The following is a 26,401-nucleotide window of genomic DNA, read 5'->3' as shown; positions in this document are numbered from 1 at the left end:
GTCTTACTATAATAAGCTTCCTCTATTGAAAAGAAGCTACAAGCAAACAGACCAGAGGCATACCTCATACTGCCTCATGCAAAGTACTACCGCCAATAGGAACATTTTATGTTATGGAGGAGAGATCTGTTCCTGGCTGGGAGTTGATTAGATCGTAATGAGATCGGGGGATCCAAACCAATAACTTAAACTTTACGCCGCATCTGAATACATATGTACATATATATATGCAAGCCCTTTCCTAGCTTAGTATTCTACATTTTGTTCCTGTGAAATATCTAACCTAGTCGTTGGCTTCACGACGACAATGCCTCCAGATAATCATTGATGCCTAAATTGATCTTAGCTTCTTGAGGGGTATCCGTAGATAAGAAACAGAAGTGGGCATCCCGAATCTGATATCGGAGGTCGAGGCTCCGTTAAATCTAGAACACGGAGCTTAAGCGGCGCGGTAACGGCCCCGTTGAGACCGAGGACCAGGTTGGGAATGGATGCACGTGTGAGAAGCTTTTGGGTGGTAGTTTAAACGCAATTGAGTTATGGAGCACAGCCAAACAAACTAATCCTGATTCTAACAAACACATGTGAATACTACTCAGAGCCGAGGGGAAGTAAATGGAAAGGGTCGGTTTCGCATTTAGGTGCTGTACCTAGCTTCGAGTTAACTATCAGGAACTTGGCTCTTTCAGATGCAGTACCGAGGTACTAGAACCCAAGGACGTGCTCACTGAGTTATTCTTTGATAGCAATAGTATTTCAAAGCCAAGAATACAGATCATATCTGCATATAGTAGTGAATAGACATGTACGGAGTACTCACAATCAATATCAATCCGCCACGAGTTCATTAATGAGCCTTTTAAACTTGCCCTGCAGGAATGCAACGGGAAGACCCTGCGATGATGCTAAAGTTAGCACCAGGGGCATACGCTAGACTCCATAGAGCCCCTGAGGTTACCTCATTTTGGCCAACCAATGCCACTAAGATGTGGTCTCTCCTGGTCAGGCCGGTGGAGGGCAGGCTCCTTCCTCTGCTACCTAGCTCTCACTTTGAGACTGTCCTTTCTTGTCTTTGTCCCCCGACACCCTATAACGTTCGCTATCTTGTTTGTCTTCTCCATCTGCATCTCTTTTGCGTCGTTTTCTTGTCAGAGTTTGACTTATTTGCTTTCTTCTTTTGGCTAACCTGACACAAAGAAGGAGGCACAAGAAAGCCAGTTCAAGCTGGTGTGGTACCAAACGGAATGCTGCTGCGCTCAGTACCGTAGGCGACACCACAGTCTTGGACGACATAGATCAAGCGACCCCTCTAGCGAAACATCGCGTCACTTTATAGCAGGGCGCAGATCAAATCGAATATTCTATCCAAGCCTTAATCGACACCCCAAAAGCCTCGCCTCGGCGAGCAACGATCCGTCGCAATGCTTCCACTTCGTCGCCGTGGACGATTTTATGCCATAGTCGCTGTGGTTATGGTCTTCCTGCTGTATCGATTCATGCAAAATTCATGGTCACAGGCTCCTCACTTCGAAACGGTGAAGCAACCGAGCCAGCCAGCTTCTGACCCAGTACAGGGCTCCAAAGAAGCCTTTGAACCGCCTGTCGTACCGCCACCCGTCCAGCTTCCCGATTCCGAGCAGGATTCCAACACTGCCAATAAACCCAAACCAGCTGCACCCCAAGATGGACCAACTTTGCCGGAGAATGCTGCAGAGAAAGTCGACACACCGGCAGAAGAGAAGCCTGCCGTCGATAAACCTATCTCTGTTGGGGACGCTGCGCTGCCAGACGACAAGAAGGAAGAGCACAAGCAGCCGGCCGAGCAAAGCGCACCACATATTCCCGATGTTCACTTCAAGGACCCTCCTAAGCAGGCCGACAACCCTGATATTCCTGATGTCAACGTTGATGGATCCAAAGTTCACTGGACCAAGCCCAAGGAGAACTTCCCTATTCCCCCTGAGTCAATCAGACCAGTCCCAACCGGCACAGCTCCCAGTATCAACAGAATCCAGTTCGACTTCCAACCTGAAGACGTACAGACAAGTACCACTCGGTTGGATCGGCTGAAACGTGTCAAGGCAGAGATTGAACGGGCCTGGACTGGTTATCGCAAATTTGCATTCCCACATGATGAACTCAAGCCTGCTTCTATGAAGTATCGCGACACTTTTTGTGGCTGGGGCGCGACACTCATCGATTCGCTTGATACTCTTTGGATCGCTGGTATGAAGGAGGAGTTTGATGAAGCCGCCAAGGCTGTCGCCAATGTCGACTTCACTTACTCCGAACGTAACGACATTCCCGTTTTTGAAACTACCATTCGTTACTTGGGTGGCCTTATCGCTGCGTACGATGTTAGTGGTGGATCCTCTGGCCAGTATAAGATTCTGCTGGATAAGGCCGTCGAACTTGCGGAGATCCTGATGGGCGTTTTTGATACGCCTAACCGCATGCCCCTATTATATTATCGATGGCATGAGCCTTATGCTTCGCAACCCCACCGAGCGAGCACTGTTGGAATCGCCGAGCTTGGAACTCTGTCTATGGAGTTCACTCGCCTCGCTCAATTGACGGGTACCAACAAATACTATGATGCTGTTGACCGTATCACCGACGCCTTGATTGAGATGCAGGCAGCGGGTACTGATATTCCAGGACTTTTCCCCGAACGCATCGATGCCTCTGGATGTAATAGGACCGCTACCACTCGGACTGAAAGCCTCAGCCAAGAGGCCCGGGAGCAAGTCAATTCTGCCGACCTGACTAGGGAACCCGAAGGATTTGATCCCACGAAACTGGGCGGAGATGTAGCCTCTCCCGCACAGCTCCCTCAGGCTGATAGTCGTTGGGAGGATAAGCTCCAACGGCGCAATGTTCCTGTAGATACCGATGAGGCAACTAAAGCGGGTGATCAGACACCGGCTCGATCTGGGCCTCAACAGGCGCCCCCTCTTGCTGCAGATGGATCTTCGGCGGACTGGGATTGCAAGCCTCAGGGTCTTGTTTCCAGTAGCCCTAACTACGGACATTACCACATGGGAGGTGCCCAAGATTCAGCCTACGAGTATTTCCCCAAGGTATGTTGCTCCGTCATCATTCTTCATGATAATTTTGTCTGACGTAAAATTAGCAATACTTGCTCTTGAATGGTCTGGAACCCAAGTATCGCCCGCTCTACGAGAACACCATCGACGCGATTAATGAATGGCTGCTTTATCGACCTATGATTAAAGACGACGGCTGGGATGTGTTCTTCACAGGAAAGTTGACGACTTCTAGCCGGGGTGACTCAGAATGGTTAAAGACCTACGACATGGCTCATCTCGCATGCTTCGTTGGAGGCATGTATGGACTAGGCGGTAAGATCTTTGGTCGTGATGGAGATATCGACAAGGCAAAAAAGCTCACTGATGGTTGCGTGTGGGCATACCAGTCAACGGTTACTGGTATAATGCCTGAATATGCTCACCTGGTCGCCTGCCCTGCCCTGGAAAAGTGTGCTTTCAGTGAAGAGAGTTGGTATGAGGATCTCGACCCTAACAGAGAATGGCGCGATAGTGAGTTTCGGAAATGGTCAGACGGCGAGGCCCAGAGGAAGCTCGCAGAAGGAGCTGCTCCCGCCGCCGCCCAACAAAACAAGCCCGATGATTCAAGCAAGGGACCGGAGCCTGTCGTTAATCCGCCAAAGGTGGTCAAGCGGGCAGGAATACCGATGCCTGAGCTGGATAGGAGTATGGAAGAGGACGACTCGGAGTTTGGATCAACGCTCCCCGATTCGCTTAAGCAGAAAATTGGGCTGAACAAGGACGGGCCTGAAAAGACGGAAGCAGTAAAGGCAGATTTGAGCAAGACTGATTCGGAGAAAGCCAAACCTGCGCCAGTCGAGCTAGAAAACAAACCCGCTGCTGTCCAAGATACAACGGAAAACACCATAGCGCCGAAGCCTGTCACCGTAGACAGCTTTGATGCCGTCAGAAACGCAGAACAAGTTGCTGGTTCTGATGATATACCTCTGGAGAGGCCCGTGACGCACGAGGAGTACGTCAAGTCGAGGATTCAAAGAGAAAAGTTACCTCCAGGCTACACCGATATAATAAATCGGAATTACATCCTTCGGTAAGTTTGCATTTGTAATGCTTTTATTGTCTCTCCTAACATAAAGTTACAGACCTGAGGCGATTGAATCCGTTTGGTACATGTATCGCATTACTGGCGATACTACCTGGATGGACAAGGGTTGGAAGATGTTCCAGGCTACAATTGCTGCTACTCGCACCGAATTCGCCAACAGCGCCATCGAAGATGTGATGGGTACAGAGAATAATCTCAAGGACGAGATGGAGAGCTTCTGGATTTCTGAGACTCTAAAGTACTACTATCTTCTCTTTTCAGAGCCTAACATCATAAGCCTTGACGAATGGGTTCTCAACACGGAAGCACATCCTTTCAAGAGGTCAACATGAACGTAATTTCAGCGCGTGTTTACAAGTCAGTATACCGAGAGCTTGCTCAAAGGACGTTGAAGTTTTGAAAAGGAGGAAGAAGGGTGGCAAAGCTATTTCATTATCGGGCAAGTCGAAGTCATGACAAAGGCGTTTTTTGGAGACTGGTCAGGATAGTGTATGATTATAAGGCGCTAGTCATCTGAGGATATATCAATGTACATACATATTTCATCTGCAGCCGGGGTATCTCCTGAGCGTTTCGTGGTCTAGAGTGAGGCCACGCACTTTGTTCCATCCTCGTCACCTAGTCTCTTAACCTTTAGCTGCATCCCATTGGACTGAGATAGGCTGGTGGTTGCCAGAGAACTTCGTCCCCCCAAACCAGAGCTCAAATCTCAGGTCTGCTGGAGCAACAATAACTCGGATATCGAACCTACAAATGTAGAACTTGTGTCCACGCCGGAAACAAGTTCCTCGCTTTTCTTTGAGGACGAGCTGGTGTTGTTCGATGCCAGCGAGGTTGCTCTTTACAGAACAAAGTCTCATAACGCCGGCTTGTTTTAGGCTTCGAGGAAGCCATTCGGCCTCGTTATTTGACACTACAATTTCTGCGTCCCATGCGCGTGTAGTGTCTCCATCTTTCAACCTGATTTCGAATCGTTTGACCAACGGAGAGTCCGGGTCCACGGTGTCTCCCTGTGGGCTTTTGTCAACCCAGTCTGTGGGCAAAAAGAACGGCCTGAAGCATACCTTTTTGATCAACCATTGGATCTGATTAGTTGCCCACTTCACACTAGGGTCCCATGGATCTTGTCGGACTTCTTCATCGAAGTGCCGTGCAGGCATGTAGACCTCCTGAACGATTACGCCGTAGCTCGCTCGAGCAATCCAAGTGCTGAGCACGGATTTATTCCCCGACTCCATCCTCTGCCGCTTGTTCTCGAGAACTCCACGAGCGACAACAAGTTGCGGGTCTTGGGAGGGTATAACAAGGATATTGCGGGCATTTGGATGTTGCAGCTTGGTCAAGTGTTCTTGGAGAACCTCGCGGACATAGGCTGAACTACCCAGCCCACCGGACAGAATCACATACCCCTGTATACGCAATGAGCTTCGGTCGAGCTTCAAATCGGAGCGCCTTACCACTTGTTTTGAAGGGCCTTTTTCGGTCAACCAGTCTAGCCGCTTGTGAATCCGGGCCATGATTGCTTCGATATGGACATCAAAGAGGGCTTGAATGTCTTGCCTGCAGCGGATCAAACATACTTGGTAAGTCGACATGGAGAATAGGTTTTAGTAGTGGGACAGTAACTGACTTGGTAAAAAGCATGCGTCCATCTTGAACTCCGAGGCCTTCGTGGCTCACATCGTATCCTACACCCTCCATCATAATTTTGTATACTGGTTGCATGTATACCTTTTCGCCAAACTTGTGCTTGACGCTCTTAAATCCTTGGCTTCGAGCCATGCGTGCTGCAAAATCAGCCGGAAGCTTGAAATCGGGATTCGCGGCCATTCTTTGTGAGACAAGTCTTGCGAAAGCGCGATCAATAAGTGAGGAGCCAACACCGACACCGCTGACGGCAGCCACTTGAGAAAGCTGTGGAAAGCTCGAGTTTGTGGAAGTGGCTCGCATCAGAGCGAGGTCTGTTGTGCCACCTCCTGCATCCACGGTCAGAAACACGCTGTTTTCCTTGAGGCTTATAGCTCCAGTCTTGAGAGTTGCCACGGCTGCAGCCTCGGACTCTGTGAGATCAACCAATGCTGAGTGTTTTGGGCCTCCAGTTCCGAATCCAGCATCATGGATTGCGCCCTTGAAGGTGTTGATGATAGCCATACTCGTCCATGTCGTGGGCGCACTGAAGAGGAATAGGACGGCCATGGAGTCCCATCCACCGACATGTTTTATGCCCATGCGCATTTCTATGCTATCTTTGATATGTGCATATATCTGCTTCAGATAATCTGTCACGAATTGGCGAGCCTGGGCAGTGCTTTGCGGGACATTGCTTAGGCCCTGATGCTGTGCTGCGTCGAGGGTCTCTGGATCCAGAAAGATCTTGAAGAAGTCCCGACGTGTCTTGCTCGTATCGTGGTCATCGTCAGCACACATGAACCCCCAAGACGAGATGCTTCCATCGGCGTTGTATACGATTGTCGTGGGGACTTTTCGATCACCTCTGTCGTCGCTCCCCGGCCAGTCGTTGACTACCTGAATAGGGATTCCATGCCTCATCCAGGCAACACCTCGAACAAATCAGTTTATATCTGGTATTTGCGGGACCGCTACTCACCCGTAAAGGTCGTACCAAGGTCCACAGAGATAGCCAAGTCCGGTTGCTCTTCCATTTGTTAGTCTGCTCGGTTTCTCTACAGAAGCAATTGAGGAAGAATCAAAGGATAATCTGAGAGCCTTGTTGCCAGAAGTGCGACAAGCCTCGGAAGGGGCCCATGCTGCAGACCCATTTTCAGCCGTCGGAGCTGGACTTGGCGATATTGGTTTGTTGGAAGCACCTCCGAGGGTGTGCGGGACAATATGCAACAGGTCGGCTGGGAAATGACAGACCAGGCCTTCGGCCTCAGCCTGATAATGAAACATGCATCTCAATGCTCCCCTGTGCTGAGTGGCTTGACAAGGGATGCTGCTAGCTGGACCTCGATGGAGAGGAGAGGAACTTAGTGGTGGCAATCAAATGGCAGTAGGGTTGGAATACTGAGCCTTTGCTGGCGGTCAAAAGCAACGCCTGCCCTGGAAGCTTTCGAGACTTTTGTATTCTCATTCTTTTCCTTACTACTGCTCTGAAAGCTTTCAGCAGCGTCTGCCCTGTCTCCTGGGTTTCCTGCCTTTACGAATTTCTATCTCTAACCTACGAAGATGGCTTCCGCGACTCTAGAAACCCTATTGCTAGGAGAGACCGTCGTGACAGCCCCTGCAGTCTTGACGCTCCTCAACACTACTTCGTCCACCATTGTCCAACAAGACATTGATGCATCTGGTGGAAGCCTAAAAGTCACCAACGTGATTGTACAGTCTGCAGCGCAAACGGCGCCAACAGCAGCTAGCACGGGGTCTTTAGAGACAAATCCAGCAAGCCAAGAAGAAACCTCATCCAGCGCGTCATCTACAGACCGGAATGATCAAAAGCCAACTGACCAGGGAGACTCATCGGAAAGATCGTCGGATGGACTCAAAGGCGGCCCTGTCGCTGGAGTTGCCATCGGCTGCCTCGTTGCTGGCCTTGCTCTGGGACTCATAGCAGCCTTTCTACTTCTGCGGAGACGGCGGAGAGTCAAACCAGCAAAAGAAGGATTCGTCTTAGCAGATCAAAAATATACGGAACCCAAGGATGGGCCACAGGTCATAGTTTCATCGTCGAGGCACGATGCTGAACTCAGCCAGTTTCTTCTCGAGGCAACTCCCGACAAGGACCTCCAAGCAGAGTTGCGCTCACTCTCCGAACTCATTTACCAACATGTCGAGAACTATTACCGTCGACCCCAAGTCCAGGCCGACCCGGCTGAGGTGGCTCAGAGCCTCATCAATATTGGCTACTCACCAGAAGCGTCAGGACTGCAGGCAGACACAGTTGCTGCCATTTGCCTCAGCCCCAAGACGCCTCAAGTTGGACTTCGTCATGTCCTCTCGCATGTTATCTTCCGGAGCCTCGATTTCAATTCTGGCAGCAGCTTGTCCATGCTTCCACTAGCGGTTGCAACACTGGCGCAAAGAAGCCACTCAGCTGAAAATGCAAACAACCCTGGTAAGACACTCCCACATTAACTCAGAGCCTGATTAGAGAAATGGCTAATAAAGCTTTCAGCAATTGTCTTGGCGCGTTCCAGGTGGCGCACACTCTCTGCTCTGCTTCTCCATCCTAACCCGGATGAGAGAACACCACTCCCGGTGTCAGTGACAGAATCTTCCCCTATGGCTCTATCTCTTGCGAATGAGCTTAATCAATTCTTGGAGATGTTTGTTGCAAAGGACCCGGCTAGCCAACAGGATCAGATGAACCATCTGCAGGCTGTCATTCTCGAGTGTACCAAACTGGGCTATGTCGTTCTTTCACAGCCGAGTGACTTGAGGTTCGTTTTTAGCAACAGTACACCCATTACAAAAAGCCGCAGGATCGTGGTGTGTCCTGGTTTGGAAAGGCTGAGCCAAAACGATGGAACGAGGTATAGATCACCCAAGGAGGTGGTAGCACCGGAAACTGTGAGTTTGTGAGGGAGGGGAAGCCCATGGACTGCAACCTTTTGGTCATTGAGTTTCGTTGATTGGATGATTGGATTTGACGAGCTGCATAAGGCTCGATATGTGGTCCTTGATTGCACAACTTGTTAGAATTATAGCCTTGTTCAATAATGAGTGTGTTTATGACGGAGTGAACTTACAAGAGACTGACAGTCAGTTCTCATCCATGAACAAACAAAATATCTTGGTTTATATGCCATGACTCGAGTGAGTAAAATCGCCTGGTTAGTATGTGAATGTGTACTTTTCTTTGTGAGACATGTCGACGGCTGTCTACATGCGCTTGAACCAAATTTGTAACCAAGACCACAACACTGTAATCTGTGATATTCACCCACCGGATTGCATCCGACTATTGACCTGTCTTGCTTGCTTGGGCGTGAGTGGCTGAGAGCTGAGTCTTTTCTCAGAGCCTGCTTCTAGATATGCAAGCCGATTGCCTCAATATCACATTTGGCGTCAGCTCTGAACATGGGTCTTAGCAATATGATAGTGAATGGATACTGTGCAAATCAGAAATAGACTTGCTTCACAGCCTGATTTTGTCTTCTCTTTTCTTGTCTGAGCGGGGAAGACTAATGTGAGGATTGTTGTCTCGCATCTTTCATCACCTGCAGCTTAACATGGATTAATCAATACCTCGACCATCACTCACTTATCGCTCTTCTCACTGAAATCATCAGATGACTTTACTATATGAGACTATTCACCTCTAAGAACCAGTATTTCTGTCCTAAATCATCATGCCCAACCCCCTCAAGGCAATACATTCAAGTTTCAACCTCTTGACCTGGGCGCTGGACCACGACCAGGTCCCAAATGATATCCGCCACAGTCTCGAGCTCGTTCGAACATGCGACTCAGATCTTCAGCATCTCATAGAACTACGTCAAGAATGTCTCCATCTTCTTCAGCGCCGCCCAAAGGTTCTTGACCGTGTACACAACATTATCGAGTCAGCTCAGAGAGGACTCCAAGAAGTCTGCGAGATTGTCGAGAGATGTCGACCAGAGACCGACAGAGGTGGAAAGACTAAATTTTCGAAACGCATGGCATGGGTGCTTGTAGAGGCGAGCGAGTTCAAGAGCCAGGAGCCTATTGTTAGTCGACATCATGCTGCTGTGCTCGCTGAGTTGAACTTTTTGAGACAGATAGCTCTTTTGGCTCCTGTTCCTGAAACCGTAAGAGCCGAGGACAAGTGTGGTGTAAGAGAAGAAGCCGCAGTGTTTGATAATGTCGCGTTGCTGGGGGATCTTCTTGGTGATGTAACGGGCAAGTTGAATATCTCATACATCTTCATCGATACAATGAACTAACAGTATGTTTTACTTTAGCTCACATCAAGAAGCCACCAGTTGTCCAGTCTGTTGATCCTCCAAATCCAACGATAGTTTTCAATACAAACGCAGAATCGGCAACATCGACGACGCCATCTTCGCTCCAGATACCTCAGTCTCTTCATCGATCAACGAGTTCGCAGACGATGCATATGGAGCATGCGCCTGAATCACTGCCGGAACTTGTTCCAGTCAACATGAACAGCACAGCTCTACCTAAACCTTTCACTTCGAGTGCCACTTACGATAGTGAGGCCCTCGCAGGTTTGAGTCTGCTTCTAGGAGACCCCTTAGACTGGAGACACTCACCACCTCTGGCACCAGCAAACAATGGCCCATTGAGTCGACCAGTGACGGCTCCATCTCAAAGACGGCCTGCACACTTCATTCATAATGGTTCTGTTCAAAATATTGCACTTCATAGCTATGATAGTGTCTCTGATCCGAGCCAAACTAGCCAGCGAGCAAGCCTCAACTACACTCCTTCACGTCTATCATCAAACATCTCAACCCCTTATCATCAGCAACATTCACTTTCGATACCCCCAGCAGCCACAAGATCAGCGTCTCAGCTCCACCATATGCCGTCTGGTCACTATCCAGGGCAACTCACGTGGCCAAATTCGTCTTCTACGACAATATCATCCATCTCCTCTGGTTTAACAAGACCTGACTACAGCTACATACCGCCGATTGCTGAGCTTGATAGTTCTCCACACCATATGGTTCCCATTGTTGGTGCGTTGAACCATCTAAGTCGACCAAACGAGGTGTCAGTGGACCAGAAACTCGCCATCCAAATCAACACAACACCTGTCGAACTTCCAGCAGAGGATAGCCTACCCACAAACATGAACCCATATTCTCAAACTTTCCGTCCGGGGCTTGACAGAAGGGGGCGAGCCATCAGTCAACCAACAACAACACTACACCAGCAAATAACGCGGAAACCAACTCTTAGCCAGGGAAAGGAAGTGATGAAGGATTATAATAATGTACCAAAAGACTTTGCAACGTGGTAGCCGAGTTTCTGGGCATAAGCATGCAAAGATATCGGGGATAGACTTTAAGGGTTATTGACAGCATGTTCAATAGATACGTTACTATGACAAGTGATTTTGAAGCAACTGAGAAACGACTGTTCAAGTATTACCAAAACTCGAAGCATTTCATCCCAGATATATATATACATATATATATACAGACCGACTGCTAAGTGCTGCATCCGAGTTTGTAAGGGATTTACTCTGTATAAAGGGTTTAGTCAAATTGGATTACATGCAAAATGTCTTCCTGGCTCGACAGTGTTTGATAACAAGCAAGATATTGGCAACTCAATTTATTGTCTTGATGACCCTTGGTGAAGAAGGGGGCCATTACTACCTATTAGAAGCACAACCATATCCCTTTATTTTCATCCCTCAAATCCTGCCCGTTCGAGGTATCGCAACCCTTAAAATCATTCTCTCACACGCAAGTTCAATCTATAATAAGAAGCATAGGAAGTGATCAGCACTGCAAACAAAGATCAAAATCAGACCCAAATCCTTAATTTCGCAAACGCGCGACAATAAATTGCCTTGATAATACATGTCGATAATCAATTCCCATTCCTCCTCACACGTCAAGACATATATCCCGTATTCCCATACCACATCCCATTCGTGGTCTCAAAAATCGTATCTTGTAGTGCATCCATCCCACGCGGTCTCTCACCTTGAGAGATCGGTCTTCTGTGTGGTCCCTCAGTCTATATGCAAAAAAGATGGGCGTTCCTCGTTTCGCTTCATCGTTCCAGCTCATGGTCGTGTCGAGTTTCGGTCGAGGAGCCTCTGTTTTCAGTGGCCATCGTATCGATTATCCGATATCTCGTCACTTCATGAGTCAGGCTATGTCGTGAATAGAATAAAGCGTTGCGGTACGGTGTTACTGTGCCGTCCCATGTCGAGGCTGAAAGACCGAAATTATAACCGATCGCTCAACGTTTTTAATAAACAAAATCATTTCCGTAACTCCGATGCTGATGCCCTTTACCGTCTTTGATCTTACCATCCTCGTGTCGATGATTATAGTCGACATATGTACATTTATTCGACAACTTTAGTCCTCAATAGTTCGCGATGACTCAGGTGAATTCGAGGTGTTCTATACCATCGAACTGAGAACGCTTATACTGAGGATCATAATGAGTAGACCAATAGTAACGACTATTAGTAGGGCGAATGAGAACCAACCCAATACCATGGCGCTGGTACCCACACCACTCTTGACAGCTCCGTTTCCGAAATCCTGGGCTATAACCGAGGCGGCTACGGACGCTGTATGTTGCCATAGCACAGATACAAGGACGAAGATGGCTGAGATGAAGATCAGGGCAAGGGCAATTTGAGAGACGGGACGAGACGGGAAAGGCTTGACTTCGCGATCAGAGCCTTCTGAATCAGTCTCCTCGTGCCACCCAGGGAAAGTCGCGAGAAGGAGGAGGCAGACGAAAGCAAAGATGATGGCGATGATACTGAGAATCAGGTCAGTGCGGTTCCATTTCGGTGCACGCGGAGTGAGAACTCACATGAGATATGGGAATACAATCATATCTTTAAATTGAGCAGCCAGCCAGATGAGGTTGAGAGGATCTTGGTCCACATCAACCTCCTTAGCCAGTGCAGTGGCATTGTTGCTGCACAGCCAGGAACCACCGTCGGGGTTAATGCAGATACCGAAGTAACCAACGCGAGCTTGCAATGAAGCGTCACCTGCGATGTTCTCGATAGCTGAGTGGAGATTGTAGTCGACCTGGGCTGTATCGGGCACTGCTGTGTAGTCCTTGTAGTAGATAGATAGTAGGAAGATGTCGGGGATAAGTGGTGAGGAAGATGAACAGCCAGCGAGAAGCAGTGCTTATTTTGGTTAGAATATTATCTCATCTATGGATGGGGTAAAATAGCTCACATAATAGAATAATGGCGATGGCGATAAGGATCATCAACACATGGTGATAACCGAGGAATGGAACGAAGCCTAGCGGAATTGGATGTTAGCGATGCGGACCATATCAGATGAGACATTGGATCGATGTCCCGAGACTAGACAATGACTTACGATACCAGCCGACCTGGACTTTTTGCCTTCTAGAGGACGAGCTGCTGCTGCTGCTCGTCCCGGAACCCATCGTGAATGATGTTGATCCTGCACTCCTTCAACTTGCTGTCGGTTGAAGTTGTTGCGGGAAACAACTGAGTTGTCTGCGCTCGTCCCCCAGTGAGGGAGCGACGAACACGAGTTTCTCAAGACCAATATCACTTGGTTTCCTTGCTCTTTCTGTTACCGCTTGGTTGCGTAACACTCTGGAAGCGATCCTGTGACCGACCCTGAACTTCCTCCACTGGACTTGATCAGTCAATCTGTCTCGGGAACAACTGGTTCTTGTCGAGGTGAAGGTGAAGAAGCGATGGAATGCGGACGGGAGAAATCGATGTCTCGGTAGACAATCGACACTGGAATGTATGTGGGCTAAAGACGACGGTTGGTGACAACGAGCGAAAGTCGGGCCCTGTAATAGTGAGATCTTTGTTAAAGGAGGTTAAGTTAAGAAGTCAAGTCAAGTTGAGAGTTGGCCACGATGAATCAAGAGCCTTGAAGATCAGTTCACACGTTCTGCTAACGAGGGTGAAGACTTAATGGTTTTGTTAGAGAATCTCCTGGGAAAAGGAGAGAAGGAAAGGAGAGAAGCGGTCAGTCAGTCAACTAGTCGGAGCAGTTTCGTATACCAATACCAGACAATTGGGCGGATATTCGATGGCTGGGAAAGACTTGGGATAACTACCAACCTCTGGACTTTTTCGGTGGGCGATGCAGAGGTGTAGTGACCAACCACCTATTTACTCGCGTTGGCCTGGCGACGGTGACGTTTTACATGTGGAGCCACAGTTGCCAGCTGGGCGAGCTTTGGACAAGGCAGGGGCCTGAGGGGCTCCTTTCAGCACCGGGCAACCCGCTAACCGGCGCCGCAGAGGGAAGGAGAAAGCCTAGACGGGATCGGGCGCTAGTCTGTAAGAGGCAAGGTGTTATTGGACCTGCAGCAGCGCAGATGAGCAACTTCCTGGGCTTGATCCCTGAACCCTAGGATCTACGATCTTACGTAGCGCTTCGCCGCAAAGTCGACGCGTTTCTATACGACCAGAGCCCGTCAGCGCCCAGAGTTTGCCAAGGGGTGCCAAGGATAGAAGCTATAGCGGGACCTCTCTCAGCTTGATGCAGTTGTCATGACGATTTGGCGCCGTTTCGAATGGGCTCTCACTCATCCGTCCTACCGACGAGTCCATATTATACCAAGTGTATTACGGAGTATTGGTTCTGCCTGGACTGGCTACTGACGTCGATAGCTCCAGTTGACGAGTTGCTAAATGACGAGTTGTTGAACTACACCAGTATTGGTGCTATTTGGCGCCTTGATCTATCGTGCTCGGGCATATTCTGTAGCTGAGATCCATCTCCCTCGGTTATCCTATTCATAACCTGGTCTCAGTTCATCTGACCCATTTGCCCCGAGTAAGCGAGACCTGGCTTGAAACTCCCCGACTTTTGGTCATGGAGACTTTTCTCCCAAACTCGACCTAATAATAAGTCATGGATATTATTATCCACTCTGTTGGAGCCAACAACGGTATCCGCGGCCAAACCGTACTCGGTGTAGACGGACACTCAAGGATCACTCAATTATGGCGAAAACTACAACGCAAGTTTTGTATCAAGACAGCACCACTCTGAGGAAACATATGTTGTTATTATATAGGATTAGTTTTGATTACTTCCACTACAACACAGCTTGCCATCTATTCGCATGTTATTCAATGTTTACTTTAGGCTGCGCGGTTCAATCGGAATCACATGAACTGCATAACTGTTTACTCAATTGTCTGACGACGACACCTCTCTCAGTACCACAAGATCAACATGATATGTAAACTCTTTCCGTCGTAACCGTGAGCTTATTCTCCCGAGAGAGCCGTGATATCCATCATGACAACCCTCATCTCATGAGAACCCAGCCACCCGACTAAAACTCTCCAGACTTGGCGTTCAGCCACCCGCCAATTTCAGATCCTTTTCACTTACCGCAATTGACTTCAATTACGACTCTCTTCGAATGAAATCGGTGTCGGACGTTTCGAATTATTCTTTCTCCGCTCGGAATATTCTTTACACTCCGCGCTTATCATGTCATGCGAGTTCATCTCATGGAGCTTCCAGAAACACTTGTATCTAGAAGAAGTATGTAGCTATCGGATTTAGTGGGGCATGCTCCCCACGTCATTTGGTCAGAGTAGCTACGTTGCGCTATGAGACTCACAAACATCAACTCATAACTACTATATACAACATGGCAGCTGTAGCCGCCAACAACCAAGGAATATCGCTCGATATTCGAGTTGAGGACTTCCTGGACGATAAGCTTCAGTCTACTTCCGATCTCGAGGATCTCGACACACTTATCGCAAATGTTGAGCTTCAACGAAACCAGCTGCAATCACAGTTAGATACAGCTGTGAAAGAGCTCGAAGAGACCCGACGCACTGCCGATGATCGCCAGGGGTCACTTGCTGCTCGCATAGAAGAGTTTCAAAAGCTTCAAGAGAGCATTGATCTTCGTGCTCAGATCTATGCTGCCTCGGATGCCCCAGATCAGGCCATCGAACGCCTAAAAGCGCCCATGAACAAGATCAAGGCCGTTGAGCGTGCCCAGAGCTACCTTGTCCTCTTGCAAGACGCTGAAAAATTTCGAGCAGAGGCGAGATCATTCCTGCCTCAGAACCCCAAAGCTTCATTGGAGCCTTATATCAAGTTGAAACAGCATATTCAAAAGTTACAAGGCCTACCTGGCCAAGAGGGCCTTCACCTCGTTGCGTATGCCGAAGCCTTGACCGCTTCACTTTGGGATGAGATCAAATCTACTATGTCTGGGGAGCTTGAGGCCGTCTTGAAGCAGAGGAAGTGGCCCAAGATTGACACCCATTTACAGATGGACGAGGAATGGATTAATTGCATCGAAAAGCTCATCGATCTACAAAAGCCGGAAATAGCACACACTGACACGCTTGTCACGTTGCTACCGTTTGAAATCATGGCCTCCATCTTTGTCTCCGAGTTTCGTTTCCATTTCCTCAGCGACAAGCCAACTAGCGGTGCCCAGGCATTTGGAACTCATTGTCTCCCATGGTTTATCGCACTGGTCGAGAAATGGGAAGATTTCTTCCGGGATAATCTGGGCTATTTACTAGCAGAGAAGTTCCGGGACACTGCTGTAGCGACCAACTTGGCTTATATCGACCCTGTTTCTGCCTTTATTACCTCGCTCCTCCCAGTGCTGAAGGAGAAAACCTCATTAGTTGCACTCGAAGCTATCAAGAGCCCCTCCTTTCTCAGCAGTTTAATGTCGCAACTCATGGCATTTGACGAGAATGTTCGCTACAAGTTTAACTACGACGGCGGCGATGTTGAGAACGGATGGTCTGGCTTGACCGCACATATACTGGATGACCATTTTGATACGTGGTTCAAGGCCGAGAAAGATTTCGCTCTTGAGAGATATAATACTATTATGGAGTCACAAGATGCCCGCAATATCGATTATGATTATGCGCTCCAGGGCAAGATGAAGCCAACATATGCTGCTGTGCGTGTCACTGATCTTCTGCGGTCTGTGACAAGTCAGTACGAGAGAGTGCGTACCTTTAAGCACAAAATTCGCTTCTTGATCGGCATTCAACTTGAAATTTTGGATGCTTATCACGACCGCCTTCGAGACTCACTCCAGGCTTATCAGAGCATGTCTACGACCTTTGGCCGCACTCTGGCTGCGAATAAGGAGGACCTTGCTATTCTAGAGGGTACAGGTGGTTTCGAGGTACTCTGTAAAGTGATTGGCAGCGCTGATCATATTGTCAATACTTTGAAAGATTGGAGCAACGAGGAGGTATGTAAGCTGCCTGAAAGTCATCTCATCAAGCTAACCTCATAGTTCTTTGTCTCTTTGTGGGATGAACTTCAGACTCGAGCATTGCACAGATCTAGCCAGGGCAACAATATTACGAGTACCATGAGCTACGATGATGTGAAGGATCGCACATCTACGGCAGTGGGAGAAAAACATGAAGATGGGGCTCTATTTGATGAGACAGCGAGTGCCTATAGCATGCGACGCAAGGCTTCTCAAGAACTTCTCGTTGGCGCTTTGGTCGAGTCGCACAATAAAGCCTTCCGAGCATACACCACCCGTGTTCAGTGGACAACTGTTGGTGAAACTGCTATCCTTGGTAAGTTCGCATGCCGTGCTGTTCCCAACATATTAGCTAACACGGTAGCAGATGAGCTTGCTATTACGCCAGAACTTGATGAGCCACTTCGCATCCTCCAGCGCAACTTTGACTTTCTCATCGGAGCTCTTTCGACTGCAGTGTTCCGCCGCGTCTGCCGGGAAGCCCTTGTCAAGCTTCAAGATTATCTATGGCAAAGTGTCCTTATGCGCCAGTCGTTCACCACTTACGGTGCAGCCCAGTTCCGTCGCGATGGCGCTGCCTTGGTTTCAACTATCGAACGCTACATCCCTAATGGTTCATCTGTCCTTGATAACTTGACCGAGGGTATGCAGCTCCTGAGTCTTCCGGTTGAAGCGGGCGAGACGAGTGGCTTGACCCTCAAGGAAGCCAGCGATCGAGTCTTCACTGACAACGAAGAGGCGCGCAAGGTACTAGAGGAACTCCATCTTGAAGGGTTGTCACCGCAAGGTGCAAGAAACATTCTGCAGCGTCGTGTAGAGAACAACGAGAACGTAGGGTGGTAAAACGAAATAGACTAAAATTGGGTATATTATCACGCATTCGATGCCTTTTTCCAAGGTCTATCTCTCATGCCTCACGTGTTGAATCTGTCCGTGGCCTTCTAAAATATCATTCCCTTTTTGTTCTAACCATTGAGCCCCCCAATACGTTTTTATTGCATCAAAAGATCATCCATTTTCCATTTTCCGCACTGTTCGCTTTTGTTTAGCTGTTGAGAGCTCGCATAGTCATCTCGACAACAATGAAAGTTCCCGCGCTCACAGGCATAGCTCGTGCCAGCGTAGGTCCAATTCCCTTCCAGAAACCAGCCGCTCCCTCAGCTCGCCAAGTCTTTGAAAAGCAATCTCGCATGGTGGCGTATTTTTGGTTGGCACCGAAACCGTCGGTCTGCATCTTGCTCTTGATAACATCGAAGGGGTAGCTGGAAAGCCAGAGAACTTCACCGGCAAGACCACCGTAAAGAGCAATCTTGTAAGCGGGGATATCCTTGCGGTCGATCTTGTTGCGGGCAGCGTCGGAGTTCATCATGTACTCAAAGGCAGTGAACCAGGAACCGTAGGCGAAAGCCTCTCGCCAGATGGTGACAGCCTGACCGCGGTAGATGCCACTCAGGACACCATTGTGAGCTCCGAGTTTACGAATGCAGTCACCAGGGCCATCGTATAGACGACCGGCGCCGTGGGGCTGGCTCTGAAGGCGGATACGGATATGCTCGATGGGACCTGAGAGGACCGAGTTGGAGACACCAGCAAAGGCACCCGCGCCACCGTATTGAGGATAAGACAGTTCGGCTCCGTTGTTGCGAGTCTGGAACCAGCGCTTCGCGGCGTTGAAGGCACCGAATTGGACGGAAACACAGGCTCCGATGCCGATGAGTGGTGTAAGCGTTCCCTTGTAAAAGGCGAGGGCACCCTCGTTCTTGTAGATTGTGGTGGCGGCGTTGATAGCAGAAGAGTATTGTGTTGTAGTTTGCAGTCGGACCTTGACAATGTCAAAGGGTTGGCCTGAGATTAAAGCGTTAGCAATTGGGTTGAATTCGTACTGTTGCACAAATATGCTGGTGACGACTTCATGGTGGAGGGTAAGCTTATCGTGGGCCAGGTCTCTCTTCTTCGCTCCCCAGCTCGGAGAAATATTCCTTTCACCTTTGCGCTGACCGACTCCCCAACAATTGAACGAAAGAAACATCAAGACATACCAATCAAGACCTGCGCGATTCCTCCAACAGCACCAGAGAAAAGATCCTTGGCCGTCTCAATGGCCGGGCTCTGCTTGGCCGACTCCAGCTCGAGAGCGTCCATTTCTTCAATTTGGCGGGGTGATCACAAACACCTTTGTCCTTCTTCTCTCCTCAACTAGCAAGGAAGCTCTCAACAGCAAAAAAGATAACAAAAAAGTAGGTGAAGCTCGCCAGAGATAAGACAACAAAGGGGGAGGAAAAGATAAGAAACCCAAACCTAACTTAACTTAGGGCGCGCGAATCGATATCGCAATCCGGGGTTGATTTGTCGCGGAGGGCGTTCGGCAAATGACGTGCTAGCATTACAAAGCCGGTAACGGAGCCCGGACTGTCGGTGTTGAGATACAACAGTACAAGTAGAGTTCGGAGAAGAGCCCGTCACAACCTCGTAGAAATCGTGGGGAATTACACCGTCTCTATACTATAATTCCGCCGACACTCTTATCGGCATCTTCTCCGGGGGCCGTTCCCAAGATGTACCAGTCTAACAATTTCATAATGAAAATGCCCATTGAAAAGGTGGACACCGACTTCGGGCTATTAAAAGCCGGAACTCGGGATCTACGCTCTAGAACCGCGAGAAACCGACATAGGTAGACTAGGTAGGTATGTATGAGTATTTGTGCATATGAAATTGTTCATTATTCCAAGATCGTCGGTCTGGATCTTTTATATCAGGCAATACTCGCTTCTATTGTCACACCCGTTTTCCTTCTCTTCAGTATCGTCTCACTCCTTGCTTCTCATCTTTCGCATCATTCTGCGCCTGCGCATGCTGCTCAATAGCCTCCTTCAGTTTTCCAACCACTTCGGGCTGGTTGCTAAACGCAGTCATGAGTAAGCTCTCTAGTTCAGCTTCCACCTTCGCTATTGGCTTCACTCCAGGCTTTCTATTATGCGAGTCGTTCATCAGAGTACCCCAGCGATGTGTGAAGTTGTAGATAGACTGTCGCAGTAATTCATCAAGCTGCTCGTTCATATCCTCAACAGTCAGGGTTTTGGCTGTCACGGAGGGTGTGCCTCTAGACCACAGACCGCCGCCAATGATGTTGGAAAAGAAACCGACCCAGTTCTGGGGGCTCAGGGTGTCCCAGATGTGAACGAAATGCTGCATAGAAGCACCATGGTTTCGAATGTCTCCGATCTCCAATGAAACCAGCTCATTCTTTATGATGAGCAAGTTTTTCACCATAAACAGGTCAGGATCTGTGCCAGCCTTTAATGACTGTATCCTTGCTTCAGCACGTTGGAGCACCTGAATGGTTTCTCGAACAATATTGAACACAACTGAGCTGTTCTTTGACTACATACTCGTTAGCCAAATCCAGTGCCATATTACAATAGACTTACAGATCTTTCTTTCGGCATGCAATTCTCATACATGCTCAGAAGTTTGATGGCTTGTTTGACCAAGGGATGGGCGTTTGATGACGCCACGCCACCGGCAACAGGTCCGATCTTTAGAGAAGCGTCTTGAACAGGCGCCTTTGTGATCGTTTTTGTGACTTCGGCTTCAAAAACTGTATCTGTCAGGGGCCACAGATGATGGGCAAGAAGTTGTGAGGTGTATTGCTTGCATTTGATGAAATATGGCGACTCCATATCATCTAAATCAGCACCAAAATATTCGTTGGCTAATAAGCCCACCACGTTACACGTCGTCTCCAATGGTGCAGTCTGTAGGACCGTTTGTAGGTTAGTCACCAACGGCGTCAAGTTGCCAGGATGAGCAATGGTGGTGTTGATGGGTTTGATCGCCTGGAACACTGAGTCTGCTGCTTGTGTCCATATGGGCTCCAGATCGAAGAGTTTCACGAACAGATTCTCCTCGTTGTACATGCGTTCGAAGCATTGCTTGATAAAATTGCGCGATGCTGTCTCAGCCGAAAGGCTCTTGACTTCTTTATTGAACTCTGCAATATCAGATTGCGTCAGAACTTTCAAGTCGCGATCTCGCGTCGTGAGATGGGTATGGATGATGTTATTAGCTGTGTTCGCGTAAGTCTCAAAGTGAGTACAGGACTCGTTTCGCTGGCCGTAAGAATCATATGCGCGGCGTATAATTCGGTGAACATTGGGTATCAAGCCATACGAGTCCAGCATCATCTCTTGGAAACGACCATACGCAAGCGCATGGCGAGCCGACTCGGATTTTGTCGCTATAATCTGACGTCCAACTTCAGGCGATACCTTTTCCAATGAGGTCTTATAGCCATGTTCAAGAAGATGAAGGGCTTTTGTGAGAAGCGCAGTGTACCGTGCAAGATAGGTATCGCGGTCCCGGTATGTCGGCTAATTGCATTAGTATCTGCTTTTGAGAGCGAATGGAACGAACTCTTACATGATTCTCCATAAAGACGATGCAGGCGTCAATATTCTCGACCATCTCTCCAAAGGAGGCATCATCAACCAATCGGCTGGCGCCTGGCGCATTGAGACGTCTTGTTGCATTATCGAGGTACGCATAATAATGAAGATCAGTCCCGACTTCGTCGGCTAATACTTCCAATCTTCTTTGTTCCTGCAAAAGTTCTTCGCATTGCGATTGGAAAGTTGACGTTTGCGCTTCGACGGAGCCAAAAGAGTTCGATAGGGAGGTAAGGAGTTTCAGCGTCGCGTTTGCATCTTCGATGAGCCCATCCAAGTGACGTTCCGTGACAGTAAGTTGGTCGCGGTATAGTCTAGCATCGGTCAGTCCTGTCTTCGTAGAAATGCCATCTTCGCCAGACACAGTATGCATACAAGTATTCCTGCTGACTGGCATCCAACAATTGCTCCTGGTACGAGTCCAGGCTGATTGCGTCGTGTTTTTCAAGTTTCTGACTAGAGTCCGAGAGCGTCAGAGCTTCCCATGCTCTGCTGTGCTTGTCGGTCCTCTTAGGCCGTGGCCGTGTGTCTTTGGACAGCTGTTCTTTGACCACTCGATAGAAATCGGAGTAGGAACTGGCTCGGCGAAGGACCGTTGGTTCTGGTGGAGTGTCGGTATCCTCTATTTCTTCGTAGACATTTGGCAATGGCGACGCAGGTTCGTGTGTTTGGCCTGTTTCCTAAACCCATCTTATGAGCTTCAACGATTATGGTGGGGTGCCAATTCGCGGGGGGGCATACATTGGGTTGTTGGAGCAGAGACTCCTTGCGGCGGTGGCCATGACTTTGACTATGGCTACTAGAGTGACTCTTCTTGCTGGTGCCCAAGTCGGGCATCAGCGTATACCAAGAGTCCTCGTACATGGTGTTGACAGAGCTCAAGGGTTCGCGGGAGCTCGTGTACTGTAACTTAGAAGCCACGCAACAGGCGTTGAATGTTAAAGTCGGAGCTAGCGCGGCCGAACCGCCGATGGGCGGTAAAATATGGGGCAATATCTGAGTGCACTTCACTAATGGACAAGGCCCTGTAGGCTGCAGCACAGCACCTCATACCTCATGTGGCGCGTGCTTGGATCTGTCTGTGGCACAGTTTCATCGTCTTTAGTAGACCTGCCACAGCCCAAAGAATTTTGCTGACCATTATCCGTAGTCCGTAAATAAGTTAGCTACTGCGGGAGCTTCAGCTCCATGACCTCACAACATTTTCTCCTTCATCGGGAGGCGACATTGGGTTCAACTTCTTGATGCAATTTGAAATCTCTCAGAGCAGATATTACCAATTACATTGACTCTGACCCCTTGCTAGCGAGCTTTCAGAATGAACGTTTCTCGAGCGACTCTTGGGCGAGCTGTTGTCCGCTCCCAAGCTCGTCAGCCTCTCACTGTATCTCGGCGCCAATGGGTTCGCTACGCCCACGATTATGGCAGCGAGTATTCTCAGCCTCCTCGCAACCGCGGTGGTAAAATCATTAGTTTTGCAGCCGTCTTTGGTCTTGCTGCTGCTGGAGCCTACTTTTATCCCATATTGACTGGAAAGTCTTCAGGACCTACTGAAGCCGAGAAGAATGAAGTTCCTACCAAGGCAGAACTCGAGTTTGAGAAGCCTCGCAAGAAAGTCAAGTCCAAAGAAGAGAACCGAGATCTCATCAGCTCCCAACATCTCCAAGTTAAGAACAGCTGGGAGCATCCTGGAGTTTATGCCTGGGGCTCTAATGTTGGAAAGGTCATCGATCCAAACTCCAATGAAAAATATGTCAAAGTACCTCGGAGAATTTCTTTCTTTGATGACAAGGTTCTCAGGGACCTCAAGCTGACATCCATCTTTGGCGCAGCAGTCACTGAGAAGGGTGATCTGGTTCAATGGGGCTTGGGCTACAACCAGCAAGACCCTTCGCCCGTGCCTACACTTGTAGGCAAAGATCTTGTCAAAATTGATGTTTCGCTTGATCGAATTATTGCTCTGTCGCGCAACGGCAATGTGTACTCTATCCCTGCGTCACGCAACGATCAAGAAGGTGGTCTGAAAGAAGAACAGAAAAGGTCCTCCTGGTCTATATGGGGATCTGGTGGTGCCCGAGAGAGCATACATTTCCGCAATCTGACACCCTCTGGTCTGTCCTATGGTGAAACCGTGAAGGACATCAGCAGCGGCCAGGAACATTGCCTCATGCTCACCTCCAAAGGGCGTGTCTTCTCTGCTGCTGCCAGTGCCCTTGAGTTTCCTTCCAAGGGACAGATGGGTATTGCGGGTTTGAGTTGGCACAACAGGCCCAAGGGACCTTACGACCAGCCTCACGAAATTACAACTCTCAAGGGATTCGACGTGGCACAGATTGCAACTGGTGATTACCACTCGGCTGTTCTTGACAAGGCTGGACGTATTTTTGGATTTGGCGACAACTCATTCGGCCAGCTTGGAATCGATACCGACTTTGGCCTTTCAGTATCTGACACCCCGGTCATGGTTCCTACCAATCTGTCCTACGCTGGCACTGGGCTTGTCCCAACGGTAACATCTATAGCGGCGGGTGGGAACAATACTTTCTTCACTGTGGATGCGAAAACCACGACAGTTCCTGGCAACACAAAAGCTCTTGCTCCGGCGAGGAGGCTTCCTCCCGTGACTACAGATCTGTGGGCTTGCGGTCAGGGAGTATACGGAACACTGGGCACTGGTCGATGGTCACACGTCTCGCCCAAGCCGACCAAGGTAAAGGGTCTTTCGTCGCTGTTCGAGTTTGACGAGAAAACCAACAAGATGAGCCCCATTAAACTCAAGTCTCTGTCAGTTGGGGCCACTCACTGCTCGGCTGTCATGGACAATGTCACCGAAGTCTCGGTCACGGGTCAAGGGACCGAGAACGAGACCAACTGGGGAGCAGACGTCGTATTCTGGGGTGGCAATGAGCACTATCAGCTTGGCACCGGAAAACGAACCAACTTGAACGCTCCAGCTTATATTGCAGCTCTGGATAGCGCTGCCGATGCTCGTAAGGAGGGTTCACCAGACTTCCACCGGTTGTCCGTGACTCCCCGTAAGACAATCCGTCTGGATGGTGGAAAGGGCCGAAAGGTCTCGTTGGAACAAAAGATTGAGTGTGGCAAGTACGTGACTGGCATCTATTCTGCCGTGTAAAGCGAGTGGCACGGCAAACAACTCAATTTGTAAGAACAGACTCGCCTCATTGTATTATAAGAAACATGTAATCGACAGATTGTATCCGCGTGGATATGATTGGGCGTTTGGGGATGGGATAATTCAGCTATGCCTTGAAATGTTAAATGCAACTTGGGCATATTCCTTGCAACTGATTGACTGATAAGCTCAGCTGACCTTACTTAAAAGATCCAATAGACTAGCGGTCTGAAGCAGTCATATGAATGGCTCACACTACTTTTGGGAATGAAACATAGAAACATGTGAATGATACATAGTTGAGACATTGAAGAAACATGCTCAGTCTAGTTATTTTTCCAGCAATGACAGTTATAATTGAAAGGTGATGATTGGCTAAGCTTGGTAGATCCTTGGGCATATCACAATAACACCTGTTGGCAATTTTCATCTGAACATCCTTGGACATCTTGCACTTATACAGGGGTTCACGAGACGTATGTACGTATGTATGAATCATGTTAGTGGGAACTAGGGAGCAACACGAGGATTGATCATGTTGATCCAGTCGATGCCACGCAAGCAAATTGCCGCTGAGTCATGAAGATAAAATCGAGAATAGAATAGAATGAGGCACAGATCGTGGAGGAGTATCCCGTAAAAATGGTGGTTAACAGGGAGTTGGTTGCCAAGATCCACGTCATTAACCCAACATGACGGGATGGGCCTTGAGACGAAAATAGAAATCAATCTGTCGACAACCAACAGAACAGCCGCCACGCAGCTAAAATGATACAGGGATGAATGAGCCACTGCAGATACCTACATTAAAGAAAAAAAGAGTTTTTACTAGACCAGGTACAACACTCAAGTCCTTGTAAACTATTGACTCTAGATCGGTCTCGAGATTACTTAGATTTGGATGCATGATCAGCGACTGAACCACGGGATCGGGTATAGTATAAATAAACAATGAGCACGTGTCCAAACAATGGATGAAATCTGTCAATTATCGCTTGCAGATCATTAATTAATTAAAGGCAAAGGCAAGGCAAGGCACGGCAAGGTACTCCCGATATAGGAGACGAGTCAAGTTACATCAGAGTGCGTAAGATAAGATATTCTTGGAACAATCTCTCTTCCCTTAGGTTTCCCCATGTTGACTGAATGACTGACGTCTGAGTTTGAGTTTCATGTCTCTCTTGGTCACGTCACGTCACGTCACGTCACGTCGCATCCCGTCGTTGCTCTTTTTTTCACTTTTTTTCTTCCTTCTCGATTTCGAGGTCCTCGTGAATATTTGGTTGACTACTACTGAGGTAGACGTCGTGATTCTGCCCCTACAGTCGTTACAGTCAACCAAGAATCAGTCTCCTTTCCTCTCTTCTCTCGCTCTTACTCACTCCTTTTTATTTCTGACCTTTAACCTTACTATTTTATCCCTTGACTACTTTACCTTACTCCTTCCTCTGCCTCTTACATCCCAAATCTTTCCGTTTGCGGTATCAACTCCACTCACGTCTTCTCCTTCTCCTTCTCTTCTCTTCTCTTCTTCACATCAGGCTCAAACTTATCATTCTTCTACTACTTCTTCCGCTTCTCGACATATAAACCCTTGTAATCTTTCGCCTCTTCTCACGGTCCCGCCACTATTAAAAGATTCCGCCATCGACTGCGCCTGCGCCCCTCCAAAGACCACCACGCAGATCCGACCCCTGCCTGCCTGACCTCCACCAGCCAAGAGGGCCCGACGCTATTCCTCTTCTTACGCCCAAATCTCCGTCGCCTTTGCTTCTTATAC

At 48.7% G+C, this 26,401-nt stretch overlaps 9 protein-coding genes across 9 annotated transcripts; 5 read left to right on the top strand and 4 right to left on the bottom strand.

Moving 5' to 3' along the window:
• Positions 1-1,421: 1,421 nt before the first annotated feature.
• FTJAE_3526 (class I alpha-mannosidase) lies at positions 1,422-4,466 on the top strand (the record flags this gene model as incomplete). The annotated part of the gene is made up of 3 exons (XM_037349833.1): positions 1,422-3,080; positions 3,134-4,119; positions 4,172-4,466. 3 exons carry the CDS (start codon positions 1,422-1,424, stop codon positions 4,464-4,466), a joined length of 2,940 nt encoding a protein of 979 aa, XP_037209371.1.
• A 294-nt stretch (positions 4,467-4,760) lies between these two features.
• FTJAE_3525 (hsp70) lies at positions 4,761-6,797 on the bottom strand (the record flags this gene model as incomplete). Its single annotated transcript, XM_037349832.1, has 3 exons — positions 4,761-5,694; positions 5,765-6,695; positions 6,743-6,797. The coding sequence occupies 3 exons, from the start codon at positions 6,795-6,797 to the stop codon at positions 4,761-4,763; spliced, it is 1,920 nt and encodes a 639-aa protein (XP_037209370.1).
• Positions 6,798-7,323: 526 nt separating this feature from the next.
• Positions 7,324-8,726, top strand: FTJAE_3524 (uncharacterized protein; the record flags this gene model as incomplete). Its single annotated transcript, XM_037349831.1, has 4 exons — positions 7,324-8,209; positions 8,270-8,534; positions 8,577-8,583; positions 8,634-8,726. 4 exons carry the CDS (start codon positions 7,324-7,326, stop codon positions 8,724-8,726), a joined length of 1,251 nt encoding a protein of 416 aa, XP_037209369.1.
• A 720-nt stretch (positions 8,727-9,446) lies between these two features.
• Positions 9,447-11,062, top strand: FTJAE_3523 (uncharacterized protein; the record flags this gene model as incomplete). Its single annotated transcript, XM_037349830.1, has 2 exons — positions 9,447-9,906; positions 10,038-11,062. The coding sequence occupies 2 exons, from the start codon at positions 9,447-9,449 to the stop codon at positions 11,060-11,062; spliced, it is 1,485 nt and encodes a 494-aa protein (XP_037209368.1).
• A 1,103-nt stretch (positions 11,063-12,165) lies between these two features.
• On the bottom strand, positions 12,166-13,209 carry FTJAE_3522 (membrane fusion mating FIG1; the record flags this gene model as incomplete). The annotated part of the gene is made up of 5 exons (XM_037349829.1): positions 12,166-12,213; positions 12,282-12,555; positions 12,610-12,937; positions 12,990-13,058; positions 13,140-13,209. 5 exons carry the CDS (start codon positions 13,207-13,209, stop codon positions 12,166-12,168), a joined length of 789 nt encoding a protein of 262 aa, XP_037209367.1.
• Positions 13,210-15,420: 2,211 nt separating this feature from the next.
• FTJAE_3521 (Rad50-interacting 1 protein) lies at positions 15,421-17,880 on the top strand (the record flags this gene model as incomplete). The annotated part of the gene is made up of 3 exons (XM_037349828.1): positions 15,421-17,013; positions 17,059-17,353; positions 17,405-17,880. The coding sequence occupies 3 exons, from the start codon at positions 15,421-15,423 to the stop codon at positions 17,878-17,880; spliced, it is 2,364 nt and encodes a 787-aa protein (XP_037209366.1).
• Positions 17,881-18,082: 202 nt separating this feature from the next.
• Positions 18,083-19,179, bottom strand: FTJAE_3520 (carrier YMC1 mitochondrial; the record flags this gene model as incomplete). Its single annotated transcript, XM_037349827.1, has 2 exons — positions 18,083-18,882; positions 19,077-19,179. 2 exons carry the CDS (start codon positions 19,177-19,179, stop codon positions 18,083-18,085), a joined length of 903 nt encoding a protein of 300 aa, XP_037209365.1.
• A 657-nt stretch (positions 19,180-19,836) lies between these two features.
• Positions 19,837-22,349, bottom strand: FTJAE_3519 (oligomeric golgi complex subunit 3; the record flags this gene model as incomplete). Its single annotated transcript, XM_037349825.1, has 5 exons — positions 19,837-20,421; positions 20,469-21,410; positions 21,460-21,799; positions 21,861-22,165; positions 22,227-22,349. The coding sequence occupies 5 exons, from the start codon at positions 22,347-22,349 to the stop codon at positions 19,837-19,839; spliced, it is 2,295 nt and encodes a 764-aa protein (XP_037209364.1).
• A 454-nt stretch (positions 22,350-22,803) lies between these two features.
• Positions 22,804-24,621, top strand: FTJAE_3518 (FMP25; the record flags this gene model as incomplete). Its single annotated transcript, XM_037349824.1, has 1 exon — positions 22,804-24,621. One exon carries the CDS (start codon positions 22,804-22,806, stop codon positions 24,619-24,621), a length of 1,818 nt encoding a protein of 605 aa, XP_037209363.1.
• Between the last annotated feature and the right edge of the window lie 1,780 nt (positions 24,622-26,401).

Source organism: Fusarium tjaetaba (genome assembly GCF_013396195.1).
Source record: "Fusarium tjaetaba strain NRRL 66243 chromosome Unknown NRRL66243_c0000068, whole genome shotgun sequence".
NCBI lineage: Eukaryota > Fungi > Ascomycota > Sordariomycetes > Hypocreales > Nectriaceae > Fusarium > Fusarium tjaetaba.
This window is presented reverse-complemented; position numbering and strand designations above follow the sequence as displayed.